The 27,292-nt window shown below is 53.4% G+C and overlaps 1 protein-coding gene across 1 annotated transcript in view; it reads right to left on the reverse strand.

Moving 5' to 3' along the window:
* The window catches only part of APOC1 (apolipoprotein C1), an 85,791-nt gene extending 59,005 nt beyond the window's left edge, over window positions 1-26,786 (reverse strand). Inside the window, exons 1-3 of the mRNA XM_085615466.1 lie at window positions 26,696-26,786; window positions 6,633-6,711; window positions 470-629 (exon numbers count right to left, since the gene is read on the reverse strand). Of these exons, the coding sequence (XP_085471592.1) occupies window positions 470-629; window positions 6,633-6,687 (215 nt within the window). The 5' untranslated portion in view covers window positions 6,688-6,711; window positions 26,696-26,786. The remainder of the gene's footprint in view (window positions 1-469; window positions 630-6,632; window positions 6,712-26,695) is intronic.
* Window positions 26,787-27,292: the final 506 nt, after the last annotated feature.

Here is a 27,292-nt window from a genome sequence, read left to right on the forward strand (position 1 = left end):
CTGTATCCCTCCCTTACTGCTCCCTGAACTCCTTCCTGTATCCCTCCCTGCACTGATCCCTGCACTCCTACCTGAATCCCTTCTTTACTGCTCCCCGCACTCCTTCCTGTATACCTTCTGTCTATCCTTGTTTCTAGCTCTTCTCCCACTCTCTTCTATCAGACCATATCAATGTCTAACTCTTCCCTGGGCTCCTCCATCCATCCATATAACCGTGTAACCCTTTCATAGTAGTGTCTCTATTGCTTCCCAGTTCTAGGTCTTTCATACTTGTGTTTGTCTCTTCTCTCAGCTCCTCAGTACTGGACGCTGCACTCGCCCCATGGGCCAGTGATGGTGCAGGAACGTCCTTGCCTGACGCTGCCCTCACCCCACATGGCAGACATGGTGATGGGCAGGTGACTGGTCCCACAGTCCGCTCGCCCTCCCGTGACCACAAGGGCAGTAGAGCTTCACAGATGGACTTTACCTCACAGTTGATACAGGTTCACTGTTGTGGATTTTGCGAAACACCTCCTTGGTTTTTTCACCGACATTGGAGGCCACTTCTACAACCTTGTCTTTGAATTCCTTCAGGTTTTCGCCAATGCTGGGGGAGGCGTCGGCGGAGGCGTCGGCCTTGGTGACGTCTGAGGGGGAGAGGGGATAAACACTTCATTAACAGGCACTGTAGAGCTGAGAAGCAGGCACAAGAAGCGAGCAGAGAAGCCTAGAGTCAGGTTGTGATTGGAAAGATTGTGGTCTGATTCCCAAAAACAATCTGAGACAAAAGTCTAACTTTACGACTTTTAATATTCACAGAGGTCATTTACGAGTTGTATCTTTCTGGAATCTCCAGCTCGGGCCCTACTCTCTGGCTCGGGCTGTACTCTCTGGAATCTCCAGCTCGGGGATTACTTTCTGGCTCGGGCTGTACTCTCTGGAATCTCTGGCTCGGACCATACTCTCTGGCTTGGGCTGTACTCTCTGGAATCTCTGACTCGGACCATACTCTCTGGCTTGGGTTGTACTCTCTGGAATCTCAAGCTCGGGGATTACTCTCTGGCTTGGGCTGTACTCTCTGGAATCTCCAGCTCGGGCCCTACTCTCTGGCTCGGGCTGTACTCTCTGGAATCTCCAGCTCGGGGATTACTTTCTGGCTTGGGCTGTACTCTCTGGAATCTCAAGCTCGGGCCATACTCTCTGGCTTGGCCTGTGCTCTCTGGAATCTCTGGCTCTGGCACTACTCTCTGGCTTGGGCTGTACTCTCTGGAATCTCCAGCTCGGGCATTACTCTCTGGCTCCGGCCCTACTCTCTGGCTCGGGCTGTACTCTCCGGAATCTCCGCCTTGGGCTGTACTCTCTGGCTCCGACCCTACTCTCTGGCTCGGGCTGTACTCTACGGAACCTCTGGCTTGGGCATTACTCTCTAGCTCAGCTGTACTCTCCGGAATCTCCGGCTCGGACTGCACTCTCTGGCTCCGGCCCTACTCTCTGGCTCGGGCTGTACTCTTTGGAATCTCTGGCTCGGGCTGTACTCTCTGGCTCTGACCTTACTCTCTGGCTCGGGCTGTACTCTCCGGAATCTCCGGCTCGGGCATTACTCTCTGGCTCAGCTGTACTCTCCGGAATCTACGGCTCGGACTGTACTCTCTGGCTCCGGCCCTACTCTCTGGTCCGGGCTGTACTCTTCGGAATCTCTGGCTCGGGCCATACTCTCTGGCTCCGGCCCTACTCTCTGGCTCCGGCCCTACTCTCTGGCTCGGGCTGTACTCTCCGGAATCGCCAGCTCGGGCCATTCTCTCTGGCTTGGGCTGTACTCTCTGGAATCTCCAGCTCGGGCATTACTCTCTGGCTCCGGCCCTACTCTCTGGCTCTGGCTGTACTCTCTGGAATCTCCGGCTCAGGCTGTACTCTCTGGCTCTGACCCTACTCTCTGGCTCGGGCTGCACTCTCCGGAATCTCTGGCTCGGGCATTACTCTCTGGCTCAGCTGTACTCTCCGGAATCTCCGGCTCGGACTGTACTCTCTGGCTCCGGCCCTACTCTCTGGCTTGGGCTGTACTGTTTGGAATCTCTGACTCGGGCCATACTCTCTGGCTCCAGCCCTACTCTCTGGCTCAGACTCTACTCTCTGGCTCGGGCTGTACTCTCTGGAATCTTCAGCTCGGGCCATACTCTCTGACTTGGGCTGTACTCTCTGGAATCTCCAGCTCGGGCATTACTCTCTGGCTCGGGCTGTACTCTCCAGAATCTCCGGCTCGGGCTGTACTCTCTGGCTCCGGCCCTACTCTCTGGCTCGGGCTGCACTCTCTGGAATCTCCGGCTCGGGCTGTACTCTCTGGCTCCAGCCCTACTCTCTGGCTCGGGCTGTACTCTCCAGAATCTCTGACTTGGGCATTATTCTCTGGCTCAGCTGTACTCTCCGGAATCTCCGGCTCGGGATGTACTCTCTGGCTCTGGCCCTACTCTCTGGCTCGGGCTGCACTCTCTGGAATCTCCGGCTCGGGCTGTACTCTCTGGCTCAGCTGTACTCTCCGGAATCTCCGGCTCGGGCTGTACTCTCTGGCTCCGGCCCTACTCTCTGGCTTGGGCTAGATGAAGTGTAATCAATGGTCCAGAATTTTTACAAAAAGGAACATTAGGAATGTGTGAAAAATGGTAGAGCAGGTCACGAAAATCAGTTTGGAAAGGGAAACGGGTGTGGCCAGACACTGCATCACATTCCAGAAAGGTTTGCTCCTTTGCATTATGGTACATGCAGTTCACAATTTACGCTCCCCTCAGTGCTGACTGTAGTGTTACACCAAACTTTCATGTAACACTACAGTCAATACTGAGCCAATAGGTCAAATAGGACGAGTGATGGTGTGGGTAGAAGGTGGCTGAGTGCTGTGGGTAGAAGGTGGCTGAGTGCTGTGGGTAGAAGGTGGCTGAGTGCTGTGGGTAGAAGGTGGCTGAGTGCTGTGGGTAGAAGGTGGCTGAATGCTGTGGGCTAAAGGTAGTTCAGTTCTGTGAGTAGAAGGTTTCTTAGTTATATGTACAACTGCTACAAGTGGTATGGGTAGATACCATCTCCTGTACAAGTGGTAAGGGTGGATGCTGTCTCTTGTACGAGTGGTACGGGTAGAAGCTCTCTTGTACAAGTGGTAAGGGTAGAAGCTATCTCTTGTACAAGTGGTAAGGGTAGAAGCTATCTCTTACACAAGTGGTTTAGGTAGAAGCTGGCTCTTGCACAAATGGTACGAGTAGAAGCTGACCTTTGCACAAGTGGTCTGGGTAGAAGCTGTCTCTTGTGCAATTGGTAAGGGTAGAAGCTGTCTCTTGTACATTTGGTAAGGGTTGATGCTGTCTCTTGTACAAGTGATATGGGTAGAATCTGTCTCTTGTGCTAGTGGTACGGGTAGAAGCTGTCTGTTGTGCAAGAGGTGGTAAGGGTAGAAGCTGTCTCTTGTGCAAGTGGTGGTAAGGGTAGAAGCTGTCTCTTGTACAAGTGGTAAGGGTATAAGCTATCTCTTACACAAGTGGTTTAGGTAGAAGCTGGCTCATATACATATGGTACGAGTAGAAGCTGACTTTTGCACAAGTGATCTGGGTAGAAGCTGTCTCTTGTGCAATTGGTAAGGGTAGAAGCTGTCTCTTGTACATGTGGTAAGGGTTGATGCTGTCTCTTGTACAAGTGATACGGGTAGAATCTGTCTCTTGTGCTAGTGGTACGGGTAGAAGCTGTCTGTTGTACAAGTGGTCTAGGCAGGAGCTGTATCTTGTGCAATTGGTAAGGGTAGAAGCTGTCTCTTGTACATGTGGTAAGGGTTGACGCTGTCTCTTGTACAAGCGGTATGGATAACACTCTTGTGCTAGTGCTACGGGTAGAAGCTGTCTCTTCTACAAGTGGTCTGTGCAGAAGCTGTCTCTTGTGGAAGTGGTAAGGGTAGAAACTGTCTCACGTACAAGTGGTAAGGGTAGAAGCTGTTGCTTGTACAAGTGGTCTGGGTAGAAGCTGTCTCTCGCATAAGTGGTAAGGGTAGATGCTGTCTCTTGCACAAGTGGTCTGGGTAGAAGCTGAGTCAGGGACAGGTGGTAAGGGTAGATGCTGTCTCTTGCACAAGTGGTAAGGGTAGAAACTGTCTCTTGTACAAGTGTTAAGGGTTGATGCTGTCTCTCGCACAAGTGGTAAGAGTACAAGCTGTCCCTTGTACATGTGGTAAGGGTAGAAACTGTCTCTTGTTCAAGTGGTAAGGGTAGAAGCTGTCTCTTATACAAGTGGTCTGGGTAGAAGCTGTCACTTGTACAAGTAGTAAGGGTAGACGCTGTCTCTCGTACAAGTGGTAAGGGTAGAAGCTGTCGCTTGTACAAGTGATCTGGGTATAAGCTGTCTCTTGTACAAGCGATCTGGGTAGAAGCTGTCTCTCAAACAAGTGGTAAGGGTAGATGCTGTCTCTTGCACAAGTGGTCTGGGTAGAAGCTGTGTCAGGGACAAGTAGTAGGGGTAGATGCTGTCTCTTTCACAAGTGGTAAGTGTAGAAACTCTCTCTTGTACAAGTGTTAAGGGTTGACGCTGTCTCTCGCACAAGTGGTAAGGGTACAAGCTGTCCCTTGTACATGTGGTAAGGGTAGAAGCTGTCGCTAGTATAAGTGGTCTGTGTAGAAGTTTTCTCTCTTACAAGTGGTAAAATTGGAAGCTGGCTCTTGTATAAGTTGTCTAGGTAGATGCTGGCTCTCGCACAAGTGGTCTGGGTAGAAGCTGTCTCTCGCAGAAGTGGTAAGTGTAGACGCTATCTCTCACACAAGTTGTCTGGGTAGGAGCTGTCTCGCGCACAAGTGGAAAGGGTGAAAACTGTCTCTCATACAAGTGGTAAGGGTAGAAGCTGTGTCATACAAGTGGTCTGGGTAGAAGCTGTCTCTTGTACAAGTGGTCTGGGTAGAAGCTGTCTCTCGCACAAGTGGTAAGGATAGATGGTGTCTCTTGCACAAGTGGTCTGGGTAGAAGCTGTCTCTTGCACAAGTGGTAAGGATAGAAGCTGTCTCTTGTACAAGTGGTCTGGGTAGAAGCTGTCTCTTGCACAAGTGGTAAGGGTAAATGCTGTCTCTTGCACACGTGATCTGGGTAGAAGCTGTCTCTTGGACAAGTGGTAAGGATGTTGTCTCTTGCACAAGTGGTCTGGGTAGAAACTGTCTATTGTACAAGTGTTAAGGGTTGACGCTGTCTCTCGCACAAGTGGTAAGGGTACAAGCTGTCGCTTGTACATGTGGTAAGGGTAGAAACTGTCTCTTGTTCAAGTGGTAAGGGTAGAAGCTGTCTCTTATACAAGTGGTCTGGGTAGAAGCTGTCTCTCGAACAAGTCGTAAGGGTAAATGCTGTCTCTTGTAGGCCTGGGTGGTAAATTCCGTTCCGTTCGCGGAATTTGCGGAATTTGGGTAATTTCGCGTTCCGCGGAGAACGCAAAATTGTCCAAAATTCTGCGTTCCGCGACTTCGCGAAATTTTTTGCTTGTTCGCGTTCTCAATATGCGTGTTCGCGAGATATTTCACCCCGAGCACGCAAACAGCGATCGCGAACAGGAAAAAAGTATCGCGAACAAGCAATTCCGCGTGTTCGCGGAATTTCTGCGTGTTCGCGGATATTTTTTACCGTTTCGCGGAGATTTGCGTAACGCGATTACGCAAATTCCGCCCACCCCTAGTCTCTTGCACAAGTGGTCTGGGTAGAAGCTGTGTCAGGGACAAGTATTAAGGGTAGATGCTGTCTCTTTCACAAGTGGTAAGGGTAGAAACTCTCTCTTGTACAGGTGTTAAGGGTTGACGCTGTCTCTCGCACAAGTGGTAAGGGTACAAGCTGTCCCTTGTACATGTGGTAAGGGTAGAAGCTGTCGCTAGTACAAGTGGTCTGTGTAGAAGTTTTCTCTCTTACAAGTGGTAAAGTTGGAAGCTGGCTCTTGTATAAGTGGTCTAGGTAGATGCTGGCTCTCGCACAAGTGGTCTGGGTAGAAGCTGTCTCTCGCAGAAGTGGTAAGTGTAGACGCTGTCTCTCACACAAGTGGTCTGGGTAGGAGCTGTCTCTCGCACAAGTGGTAAGGGTGAAAACTGTCTCTCGTTCAAGTGGCAAGGGTAGAAGCTGTCTCATACAAGTGGTCTGGGTAGAAGCTGTCTCTTGTACAAGTGGTCTGGGTAGAAGCTGTCTCTCGCACAAGTGGTAAGGATAGATGGTGTCTCTTGCACAAGTGGTCTGGGTAGAAGCTGTCTCTTGCACAAGTGGTCTGGGTAGAAGCTGTCTCTTGCACAAGTGGTAAGGGTAGATGCTGTCTCTTGCACATGTGATCTTGGTAGAAGCTGTCTCTTGGACAAGTGGTAAGGATGTTGTCTCTTGCACAAGTGGTCTGGGTAGAAGCTGTCTCTTGCACAAGTGGTAAGGGTAGATGCAGTTTTTTGCACAAGTGGTCTGGGTACAAGCTGTGTCTCGCACAAGTGGTAAGGGTAGATGCTGTCTCTTGCACAAGTGGTCTGGGTAGAAGCTGTCTCTTGCACAAGTGGTAAGGGTAGAAGCTGGCTCTGGGTTTCCTTACAAGATGGCTCAGCAGTTTGAGTATCAGCTGGCTCAGAGGAATGAGGTATAGCACTGAGAAGTGCCAACAGTTGGCAGATAAAGCGCCTTACCAGTCATCACTGCTAGTGTCACAAGAAGCACAGCCAAGGGCAGGAGCAGCTTCATGGTGAACTCTGATTAAGTCAATCTCTGCAAAAGAAAAGTAAAGACTAAAGCTGTGCAAACCCTTAACTTAGGAGGACTCCGAGAGCCTCACACGGCCCTGTACCCACAGCATCAAAACCCCCATGATCCTCACTCACGGCCCTGAACCCACATCCCCACACATGGCCCAGAACCCACAGCTCCCTGAAACCCACACCCCCACACACTGCCCTGAAACCCACAGCCCCACACACCGCCCTGAAACCCACAGCCCCACACACTGCCCTGAACACACAGCCCCACATACTCCCTTTAAACTCACAGCCCCACACGACCCTGAACCCACATCCCCACACATGGCCCTGTAACCCACAGCCCCACCTATGGCCCTGAAATCCACAGTTTTCTGACACCCACAGACCCACACATGGCCCTGAAACACACATCCTCACATGGCCATAAAAAATACAGTCCTACACACGACCCTGAAACTCGCAGCCCCACATACGACCCTGAAACCACAGTCCCACACATTACCCTGATCCATCAGCCCCGAAACCCACTGCCCTGCACACGGTCCTGAAACCCACATCCTCACACACAGTGCTGATACCAACAGCCCCACACATGACCATCATCCAAAAGCCCCACACACAACCCTGCAACCCACAGCCTAAGACAGTCTTCGACCCTGAGCCCGAGACAGAGCCTTGGCACTGACCCTGAGACAGCCCCCCGCCCTCAGCCATGTGACGACCCTCAGCCACAGGAAGGCCTTCAGCCACAGGAGAATCCTCAGCCATAGGAACATCCATAGCCACGGGAAGACCCTCAGCTATAGGAAGAATCTCAGCAGCGGAAAGACCCTCAGAAGCAAGAAGACCCTCAGCCATGGGACCTCAGCCATAAGAAGTCCCTCAGCCATGGGAAGACGCTAAGCCACAGGAAGGCCCTCAGCCGCAGGAAAATCCTTAGCCACAGGAGGATCCCCAGCTATAGGAAGAATCTCAGCTGTGGAAGGCATGGGAAGACCCTCAGCCACAGGACGATTCTCAGCTGCGGAAGGAAGACCCTCAGCCATGGGAAGACCTTCAGCCACTGGAAGTATCTGAGTAACAGCAATACCAGCCATAGAAAGGTCCTCAGCAGCAGGAAGACCCTCAGTCACAGGAAGACCTTCAGCCACAGGAAAATCCTTAGCCACGGGAAGACCCTCAACCATGGGAAGACCCTCAGCCACAGGAAGACCCGTAGCCACAGGAAGACCCTTAGCCACGGGAAGACCCTCAGCTATTGGAAGAATCTCAGCAGTGGAAAGACCCTCAGAAGCAGGAAGACCCTCAGCCAGAGGAACATTCTTAGCCATGGGAAGACCCTCAGCCACAGGAAGACCCTCAAACATGGGAAGACCCTCAGTAGCAGGAAGACCCTCAGCCACAGAAACATTCTTAGCCAGTGGAAGACCCTCAGCCACAGGAAGACCCACAGCCTTGGGAAGACCCTTAGCCGTGGGAAGACCCTCAGCTGCGGGAAGTCCCTCAGCAACAACCCTCAGACATGGAAAGACCCTTAGCCACAGGAAGTCCCTCAGCCATGGGAAGATCCTCAGCCGCGGAAAGACCCTCATCCACAGAAAGACCCTCAGCAACGACCCTCAGAATTGGGAAGACCCTGAGCCGTGGTAAGACCCTCAGCCACAGGAAGTCCCTCAGCCATGGGAAGAATCTCAGCCGCAGAAAGACCCTCAGCCCCAGGAAGACTCTCATCCATACTAAGACCCTCAGCTGTGGGAAGACCCTCAGCAACGACACACAGCCACAGGAAGACCCTCAGGAATCAGAAGACCCTCAGCCACAGGAAGACCCTAGCCGTGGGAAGACCCTCAGCCACGGGAAGTCCCTCAGCAATGACCCTCTACCATGGGAAGACCCTCAGCCACAGGAAGTCCCTCAGCCATGGGAAGATCCTTAGTCGTGGAAAGACCCTCAGCCACAGGAAGTCCCTCAGCGATGGGAACATTCTCAGCTGCGGAAAGACCCTCAGCCCCAGGAAGACTTTCAGCCATGTGAAGACCCTCAGCTGTGGGAAGACCCTCAGCAACGACCCTCAGCCATGGGAAGACCCTCAGCCACAGGAAGACCCTCAGCAACGACCCTCAGCCATGGGAAGACCCTGAACCACATGAAGTATCAAAGTAACGGCAAGACCAGCCATAGGAAGACCCACAGCTGGGGGAAGACCCTCAGCCACGAGAAGACCCTCAGCCATGGGAAGGCCCTCACCATCAGGGCGTGGGATGTGAGTGTGCTCTTAGTGTGAGGTTCTGAGGGCTTCTGACGTGTGCTCCTAGACACTGGACTTTGAGTGACCATCAGTGTGTGTTGGACCGAGAGACCCCACCCTCAGCGAATGCATGTGGGGACCCCTCAGAGCCTTATCCGAAGGTCACACCGAGAGCCCACGTCATCAGGGAAGCTTAGCCTGGGGGGTGCATATAGATGTAGTGTCAGTGACGTCTCACAACCCGCATGCTAAGGGCACACACTGAGAACCCCACTCTCAGGGATGCTCAAATCATCAGACTCAGGGATTGCATGAGGGTTGACATCATACGGTCTCCTAAGAACCCTACCCCAGGGTTATGGTAAAAAAAAAGTCCTCCGGAACTACAATCTCAGGTCCCAGGTACTCCAGATTATTGTGGTGTCAGAGACCACTCAGTGCCATTCCTACGCACACACTCGTATCACACTGAAAGTCACTCAGAGTCCCGAGTCTAAGAGCACACGTCAGAACCCCCCTAAACCACATATCCCATAGTGACGGTCACTCAGAGTCCAGTGCCTAGAAGCATTAGTAAAGGTCCCTCAGAACCTCACATCCCACAGTGACGGTCACTCAGAGTCCATTATCTAGCAGTATACATCAGGGCCCCTCAGACAGACCATCACGCTAAGGGCCCACTCACATCCCACAGTAACAGTCACTCAGAGTCTAGAGTCTAGGAACACACATCAGGACCCCTCAGAATCTCACACTGAGGGTACACTCACATCCCACAGTGACAGTAACTCAGCGTCCAGAGTCTAGGAGCACACATCAGGACCCCTCAGAACCTCACACTGAGGGCACACTCACATTCCACAGTGAAGGTCACGCAGAGTCCACGGTCTGGGAGCACACATCAGGACCCCTCAGAACCTCACACTGAGGACACACTCACATCCCACAGTGACGGTCACGGAGAGCCCACTGTCTGGAAGCACAGGTCAGGATCCCTCAGAACCTCACATCCCACAGTGACGGTCACTCAGAGTCCAGAGTCTAGGAGCACACATCAGGACCCCTCAAAACCACACACTGAGGACACACTCACATCCCACAGTGACGGTCACTCAGAGTCCAGTGCCTAGAAGCATCAGTAAAGGACCCTCAGAACCTCACATCCCACAGTGACAGTAACTCAGCGTCCAGAGTCTAGGACCACACATCAGGACCCCTCAGAACCTCACACTAATGGAACACTCACATCCCACAGTGACGGTCACTCAGAGTCCAGAGTCTAGGAGCATCAGTAAAGGACCCTCAGAACCTCACATCCCAGTGACGGTCACTCAGAGTCCAGTGTCTAGCAGTATACATCAGGACCGCTCAGAACCTCACACTGAGGACAGAGTCACATCCCACAGTGACGGTCACTCAGAGTCCAGTGTCTAGCAGTGTACATCAGGACCCCTCAGAGCGTCACACTGAGGGCACAGTCACGTCCCACAGTGACAGTCACTCAGAGACCAGTGTCTGGGAGCACATCAGTACCCCTCAGAATCTCACACTGAGGACACATTCATGTAGGAGAGTAGGATCTGCTTCACATGGGTACCCCCACTTTTTGCTGGTGTTTCACTGTTTTTCGACCTTAGTCTGGCTGTGGCCCTGCTAATCAGGACCACAGCCTAGCTGCATCCTCTCTAAATTTGTTTGCATGTACATTCGGTACATATCTGATTGGATTCTGGAGTGCCTTAGAAGCCCCTAGAATATGGTATACTATGTACCTAGGGCATAGGTACCTCAGAGGCCTACCAGGGGCTGAAGCATGTATTATGCCACCCCTGGGAAGCACTCCAAAATGGCACCACAGGTCTGCTACTGCAGCCTGGGTAAGGGTGTGCATGCACCCTTTACAGTGGTATAGGCTACCTATATCCACATATATATACAGACACATAAACCTATAAGCCACTCCTATGGCAGGCCTTGACAATCCTGAAGGCAGAGTGCTTGGTTTTATGTGAGAGGGTGCCCAAGCATGAGCTGAGCCCCTCTGCAGCTTTCGGAAATACTTCCTTATGGCTGTTCTGAGATACAGACATACCATATACTCTTAAGTGCATTATAACCTCGCGGTAAATGCTAACTTTGGGATGGCTGCATCAAAACATGTCGTGTTTGGTGTCAAACGATTTGGAATACTACCCCCCCCCACCCCCCCCCCCCCCCGCCAGCTCTGGCGACAGAGGTAGCATTCCACCCTTTTAGAGGGAGAAACATGTTCACACTGGTCAAACCCGGTAGGAATTTCCTGAGCCCTGGCATCACACAATGGATGCCTCTGGCACAGACACGGATCTGGCCTCCTACTGCTGACCAAAACTCTGGCAGGGAAGGCCTGGAAAATAGGTTTCCTGTCGAAGGGAGGTGTAACCCCCTCCCCAGACAGGCAGATGTGTTTTGGGGCTGGGCGGGAGCACTCTCTGGTGCTTTGAAGTCATGCACTGGGGGCACGGTTGCAGGGGCTACCTACCCCTGCTCTGATGCGAAACTGGACAAAGGAAATGGGTGTAACCACCCCTCTTTCCAAGTCCACCCATAGGTGGGGCCTTAGAGTTAGTTCATACCCTAAACTTGGTATAATTATAGGAATCCAGTCCCTAGGACTTTAGATTACCCTGGACGAAACTCTGCATCATATATCCTGAACCTTCGACTTTCTATCTTGACTAGAAGACGGAAGAAATCTCCCTTGGGGTCAAGTAGTGACTCCTCTGCTTGGCAGGCACCAAAGAAGCAACTGACCGGTCTGCATCGCTGAAGCTCCCGCCGGACGCCAAAGTCTTTGCATCACCAGGGGTGGATTTCCAGACTTCATCGAGGCTACCCTGAGTCCCCAGCAAAGCTGAGGCCCATGGCTATCGTGGGTGACGTAGAACCGTGACCCCTGGACAAGGTGAACTTTTGCAGCAACACTATCTTCCTGGATATCCTCGAAGTTGTCCTTTGGGCTCCTAGTAGCCCCAGCCTTGAGCACCTCCTGCACCGAAGATTGTTGACCTCCACTCCACGAGTGACCCGTGGGCCAGCTCCAAGTGCGACTGCTCGAGACTCCTTCGCGATCACTAGCCCATTGGCTGGCAGGTCCCGATGAAGGCAACTCCTCTTCTACTTGGGCTTTCTGGGTGAGTCCCTCAGACCTTGCTGGTCTGCACCGCAGTCCTTTCTCTGAATTCCAGTGACTTGCCATTGCCAAGGCTTGTTGGGACCAATCTGGTCGCTGACACATCAGCACTCGACAAACTTCATGGGACAGCTAGAATCTGGCTCGTGGACTTCGTCAACGCCTCCTGGACCTCGTGGCTGAAGAGTCAAGACACCCAACAACTCAACTGAAGCGCCCGACATCTGTGAGCATAGGTTCACCCTGCCCTTGGTCACTGGCTAGTGACCCAGACTCTGTCCCCTCTGCTTTCAGAATCCTTCCATCCTAGATCCAGGTTTGGATCTCTTCGGACACTTCTCCTCTTCACGGCAGCAGTGGTTCTTTGCAGGCTTCTATTGAAATCGACGAAGCGACCCGACACCAAAAGACATCTATGCACCCGGCTTCCCTGGATGAGGTAACTCGAGTACTCCAGTGCTCCCGTAGGTGCTATCCCTAGAACTTCTTATGTCCAAAAGCGTTTGGTCCTGACTCGATTAGAAGTGTCCCTAATCTTTACATTTCCAACCGCGACATTGCCCATAGAAGACAACGGGAATCCGCGGTTGTGTTTACACACTGCATACAGTCCCCTTGGGTCCCCTGTGTCACTACCTTGGGTGGTTCCTTGGGGTCCCAGTAATTCTACAGGCTCTAGGCCTTGTGTCTATTCCAGTCGTGGTTCTTATACCACTTTTTGGTATATGGTTTGGTACGCCCCTAGGGCCCAAACGTGTATTAGTGCTTTTACTGATGCTTGCTCACTTGTAAACTAAGTACTTCGAACTCCAGTCTCATAAAGAGACTAGAGGGGTGTGTTGAACCTTAAATACATATGTTTTGAATATATACCTGGTGTGGTTGTCATTTCATTTGATCATTCAAGAGATTATAGACTGGTAAAACAAGCTGTTTTACATTCCTTCAAGACTTAGCCTGAAGGCTGCTCTCCATAGCCACCACTAGGATAGCTTTCATATAAGGTTGTCTTTAACCATTCACCATAAGGGGTTGTTTGGACTGATACAAGGTGCCCACTAGAACTAGTGGACAGCATATATCAGGCCACCTTCTCACAGCTACGACGTCTGAAAGTGCCCGACGAACAGCGAGTGATATTGGTAGCAAATCCTACGGACTGCTGTGATAGAAGTATGCCATCAGGCTTGAAGTATTAATCACTATTCCTGCGTTAGCTACCTGGAAATCTAAATAAGTTGAGACTGGGCTGGTTCAACAAACTTTTTCTTTGATCAGACATAAGGGTCAATTATTATCTTTTTCATCGTCCTGAAGATGGTCTAACGGACTTTTAAGCGACAGAGACCGAAACGTCGACCAGCTCATCTATTTATACTGTTATTTGGGTTCCTTGGAAAATGTTTTCTGTTGTTTCAGATCTGTTTTCCAATACAGCAACATTTTGGAATAGATGTTTACATACTTGACCCTGAGGTCACAACTTTTTATATAACATTGATTTACCTCGGTTCTTGTGTGTAGTTACATTGTTTTGTACCCTTTCTATTTGCTTTTATTAAATAACTTGATTTGTTGAAATATACTCACCCGTGTTTAAAATGTTCATTTGAAGATTCATCATGATCTAAATGGGTCAAGTTTGATTTTAATTGTTCATTAGTCAGCCACCACTTGAGGGCTTGACAATAGATTTATTCATGTTACTGATGTTTGTTTAGTTATTTTGAAATAAATCCTTCGTAGGCACTCTTACCTATTAAATGTTACATGTCCCAAGCCTCCAAGGGTCTATTGGGTTTACCAAATTTCTTTTTACTCTTTGTGTATTTGGATTAGCTTTTTTTACTTGGGTTCCCCAATCCATCTTATCATTAAGAGTGAGGCCCAAGTAGTCAAAAAACGACACCCTTTCTCGGGGCCTGCCACCCATTTGAGGATTTGGGCAATTGCTAGTGTTAGCGTGGAAAACCATATACTTTGATTTCTGGAGGTTTATCTTCAGTTTCCTATTCCTGCAAAATGTGCAGACCTCCTCCAGTACCCGCTGCATACCCATTGGAGTCTTAGACAGTAGCAGCGTATCGCCCGCAAACATTAAAGCTGGTATTTTGCGGTTCCCTAACCTCGGTGAGTCTATATCTTTCACTGCCAATAAGGTTTCAATTAGACCATTTAAAAAGAGGGAGAACAGGGTCGGGGCTAAGACACATCCCTGTCTCACCCCTTTCTCTACAGGGAAAGGAGCTGTCAATTCCCCTTTCTTGCCATATCTTACTCTCTCGTAAGTATCCTGGTGTAAGCGCTTCAGCTGGTGGCATAAATAAGTTGGTACTCCCCTGTCATGGAGTAGGTCCCATAGCTGGTCGCGCTGCACTGTATCGAAGGTGGGTTTAAGGTCCACGAAGGTTAGATACAGGCTTCCACCCTCCAAAATTACAGTTTTCCAATCTGAAAATCTGGTCAATTGTTGAAATTTTTGGCCCTAAAACCAGCTTGTAAAGGTGTTAAAACTTTCTTTTCATTTTGTAAAGCGCTATATCACCCGTGAGGGTATTGTGGTGCTGAAGCGTTACAGCACATTTCCTCCTAAGTCCCTGGAGATGTCCATCAAAGAGGACTCCTGACTAACAGATGTCCCTCCATGGAAGCGCCCTGTCCTAGCAGACTGCCGACCTCAGATGATTTCCTGCCATGAAAAGGATCTGTCACACATGAACCAGAAGATGTCATGCCCCAGCCCCCAGATATGCCCAGAACTGCAAATCCTCAGGTCCATCAGAAGGCCAGCCCCAGAGGATGCTCTCCGGTGACATCTCCCGCTGCATGCGTCCACCCGCAGCAGATGTCACCCCCAGCACCAGCATCGACCGAGTGGATTTGAATTCGATGTCAGCGACTGACAGCACAACATTTTTCTTTTGCAGCAACACTTAGAATTCGATATTTATTACTACACCCTGAGGAAGCCCCATGGCGAGAAGGCCTTTGTAAGGGGGCGAAACACGTGTTGGCTGTTTTTTGCTACACTTGACTCCAAATATTACAAGCATTACATACCTTACTATAACACATTAAAAAATTGAAATTATTTCCGAAAGAGAAAAAAAGAGTGACTAGCACACCGTCAAGGAGATGTCCTGCCCAAGGAGACGAGGAATTACCCTGCTGCAAACCTAGGGCAAAGAACAGCATAGAGATATCTTGCCCACAGTCATAGCCACAGGAGATATCCTGTCCCAGAAGATATCCTGTCCCAGCCATAGCCCAGGAGATATCCTGCCCAGTCCTCAGCCCCAGGAGCTATCCTGCCCCAGTTCCAGGAGATATCCTGCCTCACCCATAGCCCCAAGAGATATCCTGCCCTAGCCGTAGCCCCAGGAGCTATCCTGCCCTAGCCATAGCCCCAGGAGATATCCTGCCCTAGCCATAGCCCGGGAGAAATCCTGCCTCATCCATAGTCCCAGGAGATAGTCTTCCCCAGTTACAGCCCTAGGAGATATCCTGCCCTAGCCATAGCCAGTGTCCAGTATCCAGAATTTGTAAAGCACGAACAATTAACCGAGGGTGTTAAGGCGCTGGGGGCCGTCGGGAAGATTAAGCGAGCTATTGCCCACAGTCACATGGTGCTGGGCTTACCTATCGCTGGTTCCGGGGATCGAACCATGTGCCCCCATGGTCTGAAGTCAGGTGCTCTGGCCGCTGCACCACACCTCTTCCTAAACATGAGCTATCCTGCCCCAGCAATAGCCACATGAGATATCCTCTCCCAGCCATAGCCCCAGGAGATATCCTGCCCTAGCCATAGCCCCAGGAGATATCCTGCCCCAGCCTTAGCCTCAGGAGATATCCTGCCTCTGCCGCAGAAGACATCCTGTCCCAACCCCACAAGATTTCCTGGCCCAGCTATAGCCCCATTTGATATCCACAGCCAGCCTAAGCCCCAGCCCTAGGAGATATCAGCCATAGCCCCAGGTGATATCATCCCCCATCCTCGGCTCCAGGAGCTATTCTACCCTAGACATAGCCCCAGGAGATATTATCTGCCAGCCATAGCCCCAATAGATATATTGCCCCAGCCATAATGCCAGGAGATATCCTGCCCCAGCCATAACCCCAGGAGATGTCCTACCCTATTCATAGCCCCAGGAGATGTCTTGCCCCAGCTATAGCCCCAGGAGATATCCTGCCTCAGTCATTGCCCTAGGAGATATCCTGACCCAGCCCTAGGATATACCCTGCCCCAGCCATAGACCCAGGAGATATCCTGCCCTAGCCATAGCCCCAGGAGATATCCTGCCCCAGCCATATCCCAAGGAGATATCCTGCCCTATTCATAGCCCCAGGAGATGTCTTGCCCCATGTAGGAGAGTGGCATCGACTGCATAGTTGCCCCCAACTTTTTGCTGATGTTTTGACTGTTTTATGACTCTAGCCAGGCTGTGGCCCTGCTATCCAGGACCCCAGCCTATCTGCTTCCTCTCTTAAACGATGTGAGTACCCTAGGTACAACCCAATTAGATACTGAGGATACCCTGTCAGCCCCTTGTAGATGGTACCCTAGGTACCCAGGGCATGGGTCCCACAGAGGCCTACCAGGGCTGCAGCACTTATTGTGCCACCCTGGGACAGCCATACCAACTGACACCACCAGACCACTACTGTAGTCAGGGTAAGGTGGTGCTAGCACCCCTTACAGGGATACAGGTACCCTGTATCCCACCTATGTACAACACATATACTCTCGTAGGTCACCCCTATAGCAGGCCTTGGTAATCCTACAAGGCAGGGTGCTGAGGTATGTGTGAGGGGGGACCCCTACCTGAGTAGGGCCCCTCTGCAACCTTCGTAAAATCATTGCTGGGTTGTTTGTAGTGTAGCCATACCATATATTCTTAACCGCATTATAAACATATCGCGATAGCGTGATAACTTGAGAATGGCTACACAGAACCATATCGTGTTTGGTGTCAAACATGTAGGAATCATACCCCCTGTCCAGCCATGGGCATGAGGATACGATTCCCCCCTGCTAGAGGGGCGATATGGGAAAAGCTGCAGAATTTAGACACCAATTTAAAAGTGCACACGCAGTACAAAATGGATGCTACCCGCCACCCACCCGACTCTGGCTGCCTGTTGCTGGGGAAAATCCCAGCCTCGACAGCTGGACAATAGGGCTCCTGTGGCAGGGAGGTGCCAGCACCTCCCCAGACAGGATGTGTGGATTGGAACTGGGTGGGTGCACCATATGTGGCCTTTCAGAGTTGCACGTAGGCTGCTACAGCGCCTACATTCTGCATACACCGCCTGCAACCGGTTCAGGGGCATCCTGCCACTCGCCCAGGTGGGAAACACACAAAGGGGAGAGGGTGTAGCCACCCTTTCCCGCCTCACCTCTCATTGGTGGACACTACTCTGGACATTCCCCTAATCTCGGAGATAAAGGTGAATAACGTGGCCCCAGAGCCTCAGATTAATCTTAGACTTCACAGACTTGACCTTCGATGAGCTGCTGGCCAGCTGACTGAAGAAATCTCCCTTGGGGTAAAGGAGTTACCCCCCTGCTTGGCAGGCACCTGAAACACTGCAAGTGACCCAGTTGGAACTTCGCTGCTCTCATGGACTTCGACGACTTCCAGCAACCTTGAGGTGGGTTTCCCAAGCATCCCAGAGGCCAGTGAGTGTGCTCAGCGAGTCTGAGCACCGTGGACCGCGTGGGTGCCGAGATTCTCAATACCCCAGGACACCGGCCACCTCTTGCATAGCACACGACCCTGACCAGTGGGGAAGTTGTGCTTTGGCCCATTATTGAGCCAAACTCTCAGTAGCAATTGTGCCAAAGATCAGTGCCCTAGACCCCACCGGTGGCCCGGGGGTTCCCCTTTTACACACTCCAAATTGCTGCCTCCCGCGGTACCCTTGTCTTTCGACTGGTGGGCCCTAGCGGAGGTCAATCTCGACATTTAAGAGTTCCCCTGGTTTCTCCAGGCCTGCTCTACCATCTCTCCAAAGGAGACCTCTCACAGACCTCGTGGGTCCGCACCAGTAGCTGATTTGTTCATCTTGCGTGGGTTGCGGTTGCCAAGGCTTTGTGGATCCAATCCGGACACTAACACCGCAGCGACCCTCATCCTTTGTGGAACAGTCGCCCTCTAGAAGCTGGCCTTCCTGGAAGCCTCCTGGAGCCCGTGGCTGCTGATCCAAGCTACCCATCTTCCACCTGGAAGCACCCGACATTCACGTTTTTCCATTGAAAATCAGCCCGCGACCCGACATCGAAAACGACATATGCACCCGGCTTCCCTGGGGCAGGTAACAGTGGTACCTCGGTACTCTCGTGGTAGTGGGCTCCTCAAAAGCTTAACTCTAAGCCCTTGACTTTGAACTCCTGCTAGAAGTGTCTTTAATCTTTTAAAATCAAACCGCGACATTCTCCATAGGCTATAATAGAGATCCCGATAGCAGCTACTTGCACTGCACGCGCCTCCCGTGGGTCCACTTCCTCATAACTTGGAGTGGATTATTAAGGGGCCAGCGATCCTAAATGCCCTAGGCATTGTCTGTAGAATTGTCGTGGTTCTTATACCACTTTTTTAATATATGGTTTGGTCCCCCCTGGGACCGTGTGATTCCAGTGCTATTTATTGTATCTATAAATGCTTGTCTGAATTTTAACTTTACCTCTAGCCTCATAAAGAGACTTGTGGGATTCTGTCTAGAATAAATACATATATTTTATATATATACCTGTGTGGACTACTCTTTCATTTGGTGATTCAAGAGATTATCTATGGTAAAACAATAAGCTTAACACTCCTTCAAGACTTAGCCTGAAGGCTGCTCTCCACGACTACCACTAGGATAGCTTTCTTTAAAGGTCGTCTTTTAAACCTATCACGATAAGAGTCGAATTGGACTGGTGCAAGGTGTCCCCTATAACTAGAGGACAGCATATGCCAGGCCAACTTCTCACACCCCAGCCATAGCCCCAGGAGATATCCTGCTTCAGTCATTGCCCCGGGAGATATCCTGACCCAGCCACAGACCCAGGAGATATCCTGCCCCAGCCTCGGCCCCAGGAGATATCTTGCTGCAGCCATGGCCCAGGAGATATTCTGCCCCAGTCAAAGCCCCAAGAGGTACCCTACCCCAGCCTCGGGCCAGAAGAGATATACTGCCCCAGCCATAGCCCCAGGAGATGTCCTGCCCTAGCTATAGCCCTAGGAGCTACCCTGCCCCAGCCATAGCACCAGGAGATGTCCTGCCCCAGCCTCAGCCCCAGAATACATCTTGCCACAGCCCCAGGAGATTTCCTGCCCCAGCCTTAGCCCTAGGAGATGTCCTGCTCTAGACATAGCCCCAGGAGATATCCCGTCCCAGCCATAGCACCTGGAGATATCCTTCCCCAGCCATAACCCCAGGAGATGTCCTGCCCTAGCCATTGCCCCAAGAGATGTCTTGCCCCAGCTATAGCCCCAGTAGATATCCTGCCTCAGTCATTGACCCATGAGATATCCTGCCCCAGCCCCAGGATATACCCTGCCCCAGTCATAGACCCAGGAGATATCCTCCTAGCAATAGCCCCAGGAGCTATCCTGCCCCAGCCATAGCACCTGGAGATGTCCTGCCCCAGCCATATCCCCAGGAGATATCCTGCCCCAGCCTCAACCTCAGACGATATCTTGCCACAGCCTCAGGAGATATCCTGCCCCAGCCTTAGCCCTAGGAGATATCTTGCCGTAGACATAGCCCCAGGAGATATCCTGCCCCAGCCATAGCACCAGGCGATATCCTGCCCAGCCATAACCCCAGGAGATGTCCTGCCCTATCCATAGCCCCAGGAGATGTCTTGCCCCAGCTATAGCACTAGGAGATATCCTGCCTCAGGCATTGCCCCAGGAGATATCCTGACACAGCCCCAGGATATACCCTGCCCCAGCCACAGACCCAGGAGATATCCTGCCCCAGCCTCGGCTCCAGGAGATATTTCTGCCCCAGCTATAGCCCCATTAGATATCCAGCCCCAGCAATAGCCACAGGAGATATCCTGCCTCAGTCATAGCCCCAGGAGATGTCCTGCCCTAGCCATAGCCCCAGGAGATATCCTGCCACAGCCATTGCACCAGGAGATATCCTGCCACAGCCATAGCACCAGGAGATGTCCTGCCCCAGCTATAGCCCCAGGAGATATCCTGCCTCAGTCATTGCCTCAGGAGATATCCTGCCCCAGCAATATCCCTAGGAGATATCCTGCCCAAGCCCCAGTTCCAGGAGATATCCTGCCCCAGCCTTAGCTCTAGAGATGTCCTGCCCTATACATAGCCCTAGGAGATATCCTGGCCTAGCCATAGCCCAAGGAGATGTCCTGCCCCAGCTATAGCCCCAGTAGATATCCTGCCTCAACCTTAGCCTCAGGAGATATCCTGCCTCGGCCCCAGAAGATATCCTGCCCCAGCTATAGCCTCATTTGATATCTAGCCCCAGCAATAGCCACAGGAGTTATCCTGCCTCAGTCATAGCCCCAGAAGCTATCCTTCCCCATCGTCGGCCCTAGGGGATATCCTACCCCATCCACAGACCTAGGAAATATTCTCTGCCAGCCATAGCCCCAATGGATATACTGCCCAGCGATAACCCCAGGACATATCCTGCCCCAAACACAAGAAATATCTTGACCCAACCATATCCACAGGAGATATCCTGCCCCAGCCTCGGCAGCAGGAGATTTCCTGCCCCAGCCGTAGCCCCAGGAGTTATCCTGCCCCAGCCAGATATCCAGGAGATATCCTGCCCCTGCTGTAGCACCAGGTGATGTCCTGCCCCAGATATAGCACTAGGAGATATCCTGCCTCAGTCAATTCCCCCGGAGTTATCCTGCCCAAGCCATATCCCCAGGATATATCCTGCCGCGGCCTCGGCCCCAGGAGATATCCTGCCCAAGCCCCAGGAGATATTCTGCCCAAGCTATAACCCCAGGAGATGTCCTGCCCCAGCCATAGCCCCAGGAGATATCCTGCCCTAGCCATAGCCTCAGGAGATGTCCTGCCCCAGCTATAGCCCTGGGAGATATCCTGCCCCAGCCTCAGTTTCAGAAGGTATCTTGCCCCAGCCTTGGCCCCAGGAGATATCCTGCCCCAGCCTCAGCCACAGGAGATATCCAGCCTCAGTCCCAGGAGTTATTTTGCCCTAAAGTCGGCCCCAGGAGTTATCCTGCCCCAGTCATAGCACCAAGAGGTACCCTACCCCAGCCTCAGCCAGAGGAGATATACTGCCCCAGCCATAGCCCCAGGAGATGTCCTGCCCTAGGCATTGCCCCAAGAGCTATCCTGCCCCAGCCATATAACCAGGAGATGTCCTGCCCCAGCTTTAGCCCCAGAAGATATCTTGCCCCAGGAGATATCCTGCCCCAGCCTTAGCCCTAGGAGATATCCTGCCCCAGCCTCAGCCCCAGAAGATATCTTGCCCCAGGAGATATCCTGCCCCAGCCTTAGCCCTAGGAAATGTCCTGAACTAGACAGAGCCCCAGGAGATATCCTGCCCCAGCCATAGCACCAGGAGATATCCTGCCCCAGCCTCAGCCCCAGAAGATATCTTGCCCCAGGAGATATCCTGCCCCAGCCTTAGCCCTAGGAAATGTCCTGAACTAGACAGAGCCCCAGGAGATATCCTGCCCCAGCCATAGCACCAGGAGATATCCTGCCCCAGCCATATAACCAGGAGATGTCCTGCCCTAGCCAGAGTCCCAAGAGATGTCTTGCCCCAGCTATAGCCTCAGGAGATATCCTGCCTCAGTCATTGACCGAGGAGATATCCTGCCCCAGCCGCAGGATATACCCTGCCCCAGCCATAGACCCAGGAGATATCCTGTCCTAGCCATAGTCCCAGGAGCTATCCTGCCCCACCCATAGCCCCCGGAGATATCCTGTCTCAGTCATTGCCTCAGGAGATATCCTGCCACAGCCATATCCCCAGGAGATATCCTGCCCCAGCCTCAGCCCCAGAAGATATTTGCCCCAGCCCCAGGAGTTATCCTGCCCCAGCCTTTGCCCTAGGAGATGTCCTGCCCTAGACATAGCCCCAGGAGATATCCTGCCCCAGCCATAGCACCAGGAGATGTCATGCCCTAGCAATAGCCCCAGGAGATGTCTTGCCCCAGCTATAGCCCCAGGAGATATCCTGCCTCAGTCGTTGCCCCAGGAGATATCCTGCCCCAGCCCCAGGATATACCCTGCCCCAGCCATAGTCCCAGGAGATAGCCTGCCCCAGCCTCGGTCCCAGGAGATATACTTCCCCAACCTTAGCCTCATTAGATATCCAGCCCCAGCAATAGCCACAGGAGATATCCTGCCTCAGTCATAGCCCCAGAAGATATCCTTCCCCATCGTCGGCCCTAGGGGATATCCTACCCCAGCCATAGACCTAGCAAATATTCTCTACCAGCCATATCCCCAATAGATATACTGCCCCAGCCATAAGCCCTGGAGATATCCTACCCCAGCCATATCCCCGGGAGATATCCTGCACCAGCCTTAGCCCTAGGAAATGTCCTGAACTAGACAGAGCCCCAGGAGATATCGTGCCCCAGCCATAGTCCCAAAAAATGTCTTGCACCAGCTATAGCCTCAGGAGATATCCTGCCTCAGTCATCGACCGAGGAGATATCCTGCCCCAGCCGCAGGATATACCCTGCCCCAGCCATAGACCCAGGAGATATCCTGCCCTAGCCATAGTCCCAGGAGCTATCCTGCCCCACCCATAGCACCAGGAGATGTCCTGCCCCAGCTATAGCCCCAGGAGATATCCTGACTCAGTCATTGCCTCAGGAGATATCCTGCCACAGCCATATCCCCAGGAGATATCCTGCCCCAGCCTCAGCCCCAGAAGATATTTTGCCCCAGGAGTTATCCTGCCCCAACCTTTGCCCTAGGAGATGTCCTGCCCTAGACATAGCCCCAGGAGATATCCTGCCCCAGCCATAGCACCAGGAGATAGCCTGCCCCAGCCATAACCCCAGGAGATGTCATGCCCTAGCAATAGCCCCAGGAGACGTCTTGCCCCAGCTATAGCCCCAGGAGATATCCTGCCTCAGTCGTCGCCCCAGGAGATATCCTGCCCCAGCCCCAGGATATACCCTGCCCCAGCCATAGCCCCAGGAGATAGCCTGCCCCAGCCTCGGTCCCATGAGATATCCTGCCCCAGCAATAGCCACAGGAGATATCCTGCCTCAGTCATAGCCCCAGAAGATATCCTTCCCCATCGTCGGCCCTAGGGGATATCCTACCCCAGCCATAGACCTAGCAAATATTCTCTACCAGCCATAGCCCCAATAGATATACTGCCCCAGCCATAAGCCCTGGAGATATCCTACCCCAGCCATATCCCCGGGAGATATCCTGCCCCAGCCTCCGCCCCAGGAGATATCCTGCCCCAGCTCCAGGAGTTATCCTGCACCAGCCTTAGCCCTAGAGATGTCCTGCCCTAGACATAGCCCCAGGAGATATCCTGGCCTAGCCATAGCCCAAGGATATGTCCTGCCCCAGCAATAGCCCCAGTAGATATCCTGCCTCAGTCATTTCCTCAGGAGATATCTTGATCCAGCCATATCCCCAGAATATATCCTGCCCCGGCCTCGGCCCATTGAGATATCCTGCGCAAGCCCCAGGAGATGTCCTGCCCCAGCCATAACCCCAGGAGATGTCCTGCCCCAGCCTTGGTCCTAGGTGATATCCGGCCTCGGCCCCAGGAGATGTCCTGCCCCAGCTTGAGCCCCAGGAGATAACCTGTCTCAGTCATTGCCCCAGGAGATATCCTACCCCAGCCATAACCCCAGGAGATATCCTGCTCCAGCGATCAACCCATGAGTTATCCTGCCCCAGCCATGACCCCAGGAGATGTCCTGCCCCAACTATAGCCCCGGGAGATATCCTGCCCCAGCCTCAGCCTCAGGAGATATCCAGCCTCGGCCCCGGGAGATGTCCTGCCCCTGTCTCGGCCACAGGAGATCTCCAGCCTCAGTCCCAGGAGTTATCCTGCCACAACCTCGGCCCCAGGAGATATACTGCCCCAGCCTCGGCCCAGGAGATGTCCTGCCCCTGTCTCGGCCCCAGGAGATGTCCTGCCCCAGCCTCGGCCCCTGGAGATTTCCTGCCCCTGTCTCCGCCCCAGGAGATGTCCTGCCCCAGCCTCGACTCCAGGAGATGTCCTGCCCCAGCCTCGGCCCCAGGAGATATCCTGCCCCAGCCTCGGCCCCAGGAGATGTCCTGCCTCTGTCTCGGCACCAGGAGAGGTCCTGCCCCTGTCTCGGCCCCAGGAGATCTCCTGCCCCTGTCTCGGCCCCTGGAGATGTCCTGCCCCAGCCTCGACCCCAGGAGATGTCCTGCCCCTGTCTCGGCCCCAGGAGATGTCCTGCCCCTGTCTCGGCCCCTGGAGATGTCCTGCCCCAGCCTCGGCCCCAGGAGATGTCCTGCCTCTGTCTCAGCCCCAGGAGTTATCCTACCCCAGTCGTAGCCCCAAGAGGTACCCTACCACTGCCCCAGCCATAGCCCCTGGAGATGTCTTGCCCTAGCCATAGCCCCAAGAGCTATCCTGCCCCAGCCGTAGCACCAGGAGATGTCCTGCCCCAGCTATAGTCACATGAGATATCCTGTCTCAGTCATTGCCTCAGGAGATATCCTGCCCCAGCCATATCCCCAGGAGATATCTTGCCCCAGCCTCAGCCCCAGAAGATATCTTGCCCTAGCCCCAGGAGATATCCTGCCCCAGCCTTAGCCCTAGGAGATATCCTGCCCTAGCCATAGTCCCAAGAGATGTCTTGCCCCATCTACAGGCCCAGGAGATATCCTGCCTCAGTCATTGACCCAGGAGATATCCTGTCCCAGGGCCAGGATAAACCCTGCCCTAGCCATAGACCCAGGAGATATCCTGCCCCAGCCTCGGCCCCAGGAGATATCTCGCTGCAGCCATGGCCCCAGGAGACATCCTGTCCCAGCCCTGGCCCCAGGAGATATCCTGCCCCAGCCTGAGACTCAGGATATATCCTGCCTCGGCCCCAGAAGATATCCTGCCCCAACCCCAGAAGGTTTTTTGCCCCAGCTATAGCCCCATTAGATATCCAACCCCAGAAATAGCCACAGGAGATATGCTGCCTCAGTCATAGCCCCAGAAGATATCCTTCCCCATCGCTGGCCCTAGGGGATATCCTACCCCAGCCATAGACCTAGCAAATATTCTCTGCCAGCCATAGCCCCAATAGATATACTGCCCCAGTCATAAGCCCAGGAGATATCCTGCCCCAGACACAGGAAATATCTTGCCCCAGCCTCTTCCCCAGGAGATATCCTGCCCAGCCTTAGCCACAGGAGATATCCTGCCCCAGGCATAGCCCCAGTAGATATCCTGCCCCAGCTATAGCCCCTGGATATATCCTGCCCCAGCCATGGCCCAAGGAGATGTCCTACCCCAGGCATAGCCCCAGGAGATATCCTGCCCTAGCGATCAACCCATGAGTTATCCTGCCCCAGCCATAGCCCCAGGAGATATCCTGCCCCAGCCATAACCCCAGGAGATGTCCTGCCCCAGCTATAGCCCCGAGAGATATCCTGCCCCAACCTCGGCCCCAGGAGATAACCTGTCCCAGCCTCGGCCCCAGGAGATGTCCTGCCCCAGCCTCGACCCCAGGAGATGTCCTGCCCCAGCTATAGCCCCAGGAGATATACTACCCCAGCCTTGGTCCTAGGTGATATCCTGCCTCAGCCCCAGGAGATATTCTGGCCCAGCCTCGGCCCCAGGAGATGTCCTGCCTCTGTCTCGGCCCCAGGAGATGTCCTGCCTCTGTCTCGGCCCCAGGAGATGTCCTGTCCCAGCCTCGGCCCCAGGAGATATCCTGCCCCTGTCTCGGCCCCTGGAGATGTCCTGCCTCTGTCTCGGCCCCAGGAGATGTCCTGCCTCTGTCTCGGCCCCAGGAGATGTCCTGCCCCAGCCTCGGCCCCTGGAGATATCCTGCCCCAGCCTCGGCCCCAGGAGATGTCCTGCCTCTGTCTCGGCCCCTGGAGATGTCCTGCCCCAGCCTCGGCCCCAGGAGATGTCCATCCCCAGCCTCGGCCCCAGAAGATGTCCTGCCCCAGCCTCGGCCCCTGGATATGTCCTGCCCCAGCCTCGGCCCCAGGAGATGTCCTGCGCCTCTGTCTCGGCCCCAGCAGATGTCCTGCCCCTGTCTCGGCCCCGGGAGATGTCCTGCCTCTGTCTCGGCCCCTGGAGATGTCCTGCCCCTGTCTCGGTCCCTGGAGGTGTCCTGCCTCTGTCTCGGCCCCAGGAGATGTCCTGCCCCTGTCTCGGCCCCAGGAGATGTCCTGCCCCTGTCTCGGCCCCAGGAGATGTCCTGCCCCTGTCTCGGTCCCTGGAGATGTCCTGCCCCTGTCTCGGTCCCTGGAGATGTCCTGCCTCTCTCTCGGCCCCAGTAGATGTCCTGCCTCTGTCTCGGCCCCAGGAGATGTCCTGCCCCAGCCTCGGCCCCTGGAGATGTCCTGCCCCAGCCTCGGCCCCCGTCCACCCCAGCCCGGGGCCTCTGCTCACCTCAGGAGTGAAGAAGAGGAGTCTTTGCTGAGGCTGAAGGCGAGGAGCCTGATATACCCGTCCTGACCCCTCTGAGTACACATGGAGGGAGGGGCTGTCGGGGGTGGGAGGGGCTGGTAAGGGGGGATTTGTTTGTTTCCTCCACATTTCACTCTGTCCCTCTGCTGCGTCCGGAGCATTATTTGAACAAAGATTCTGTTCAGAACCCGAGATAACAGGACTGGGGCGGGGGGGGGGGGGGGGGAGCCCACTATCACCCCCTCAGTACACTCGGGGGCAGACAATGTCATGCATTGGACGTGAGATGAAGGACTCAATCCAGAACCTGAGAGTGATAACCAGGCTGGGGGTCTGTCACTCACTGAGTATCACTCACTGGGGCTTTGACACACCTCGGAGCACGACCTCACAGTTTGGCCCGATGCGCACACACCCTAGACAGTCTTTCCTTTGTTGTGACGCTCTCACCTTGGTGCAGTGTCACTCAATGGGAGTGAAGCTCACACCTTGGGCAATCTCGGACCTTTTGTGTGAGACTCACACCTTGGTGCAGTGTCACTCATTGGGAGTGAAGCTCACACCCTGGAGCAGTCTCTG

Source organism: Triturus cristatus, chromosome 7 (assembly GCF_964204655.1).
Source record: "Triturus cristatus chromosome 7, aTriCri1.1, whole genome shotgun sequence".
In the NCBI taxonomy this organism is placed as follows: Eukaryota; Metazoa; Chordata; class Amphibia; order Caudata; family Salamandridae; genus Triturus; species Triturus cristatus.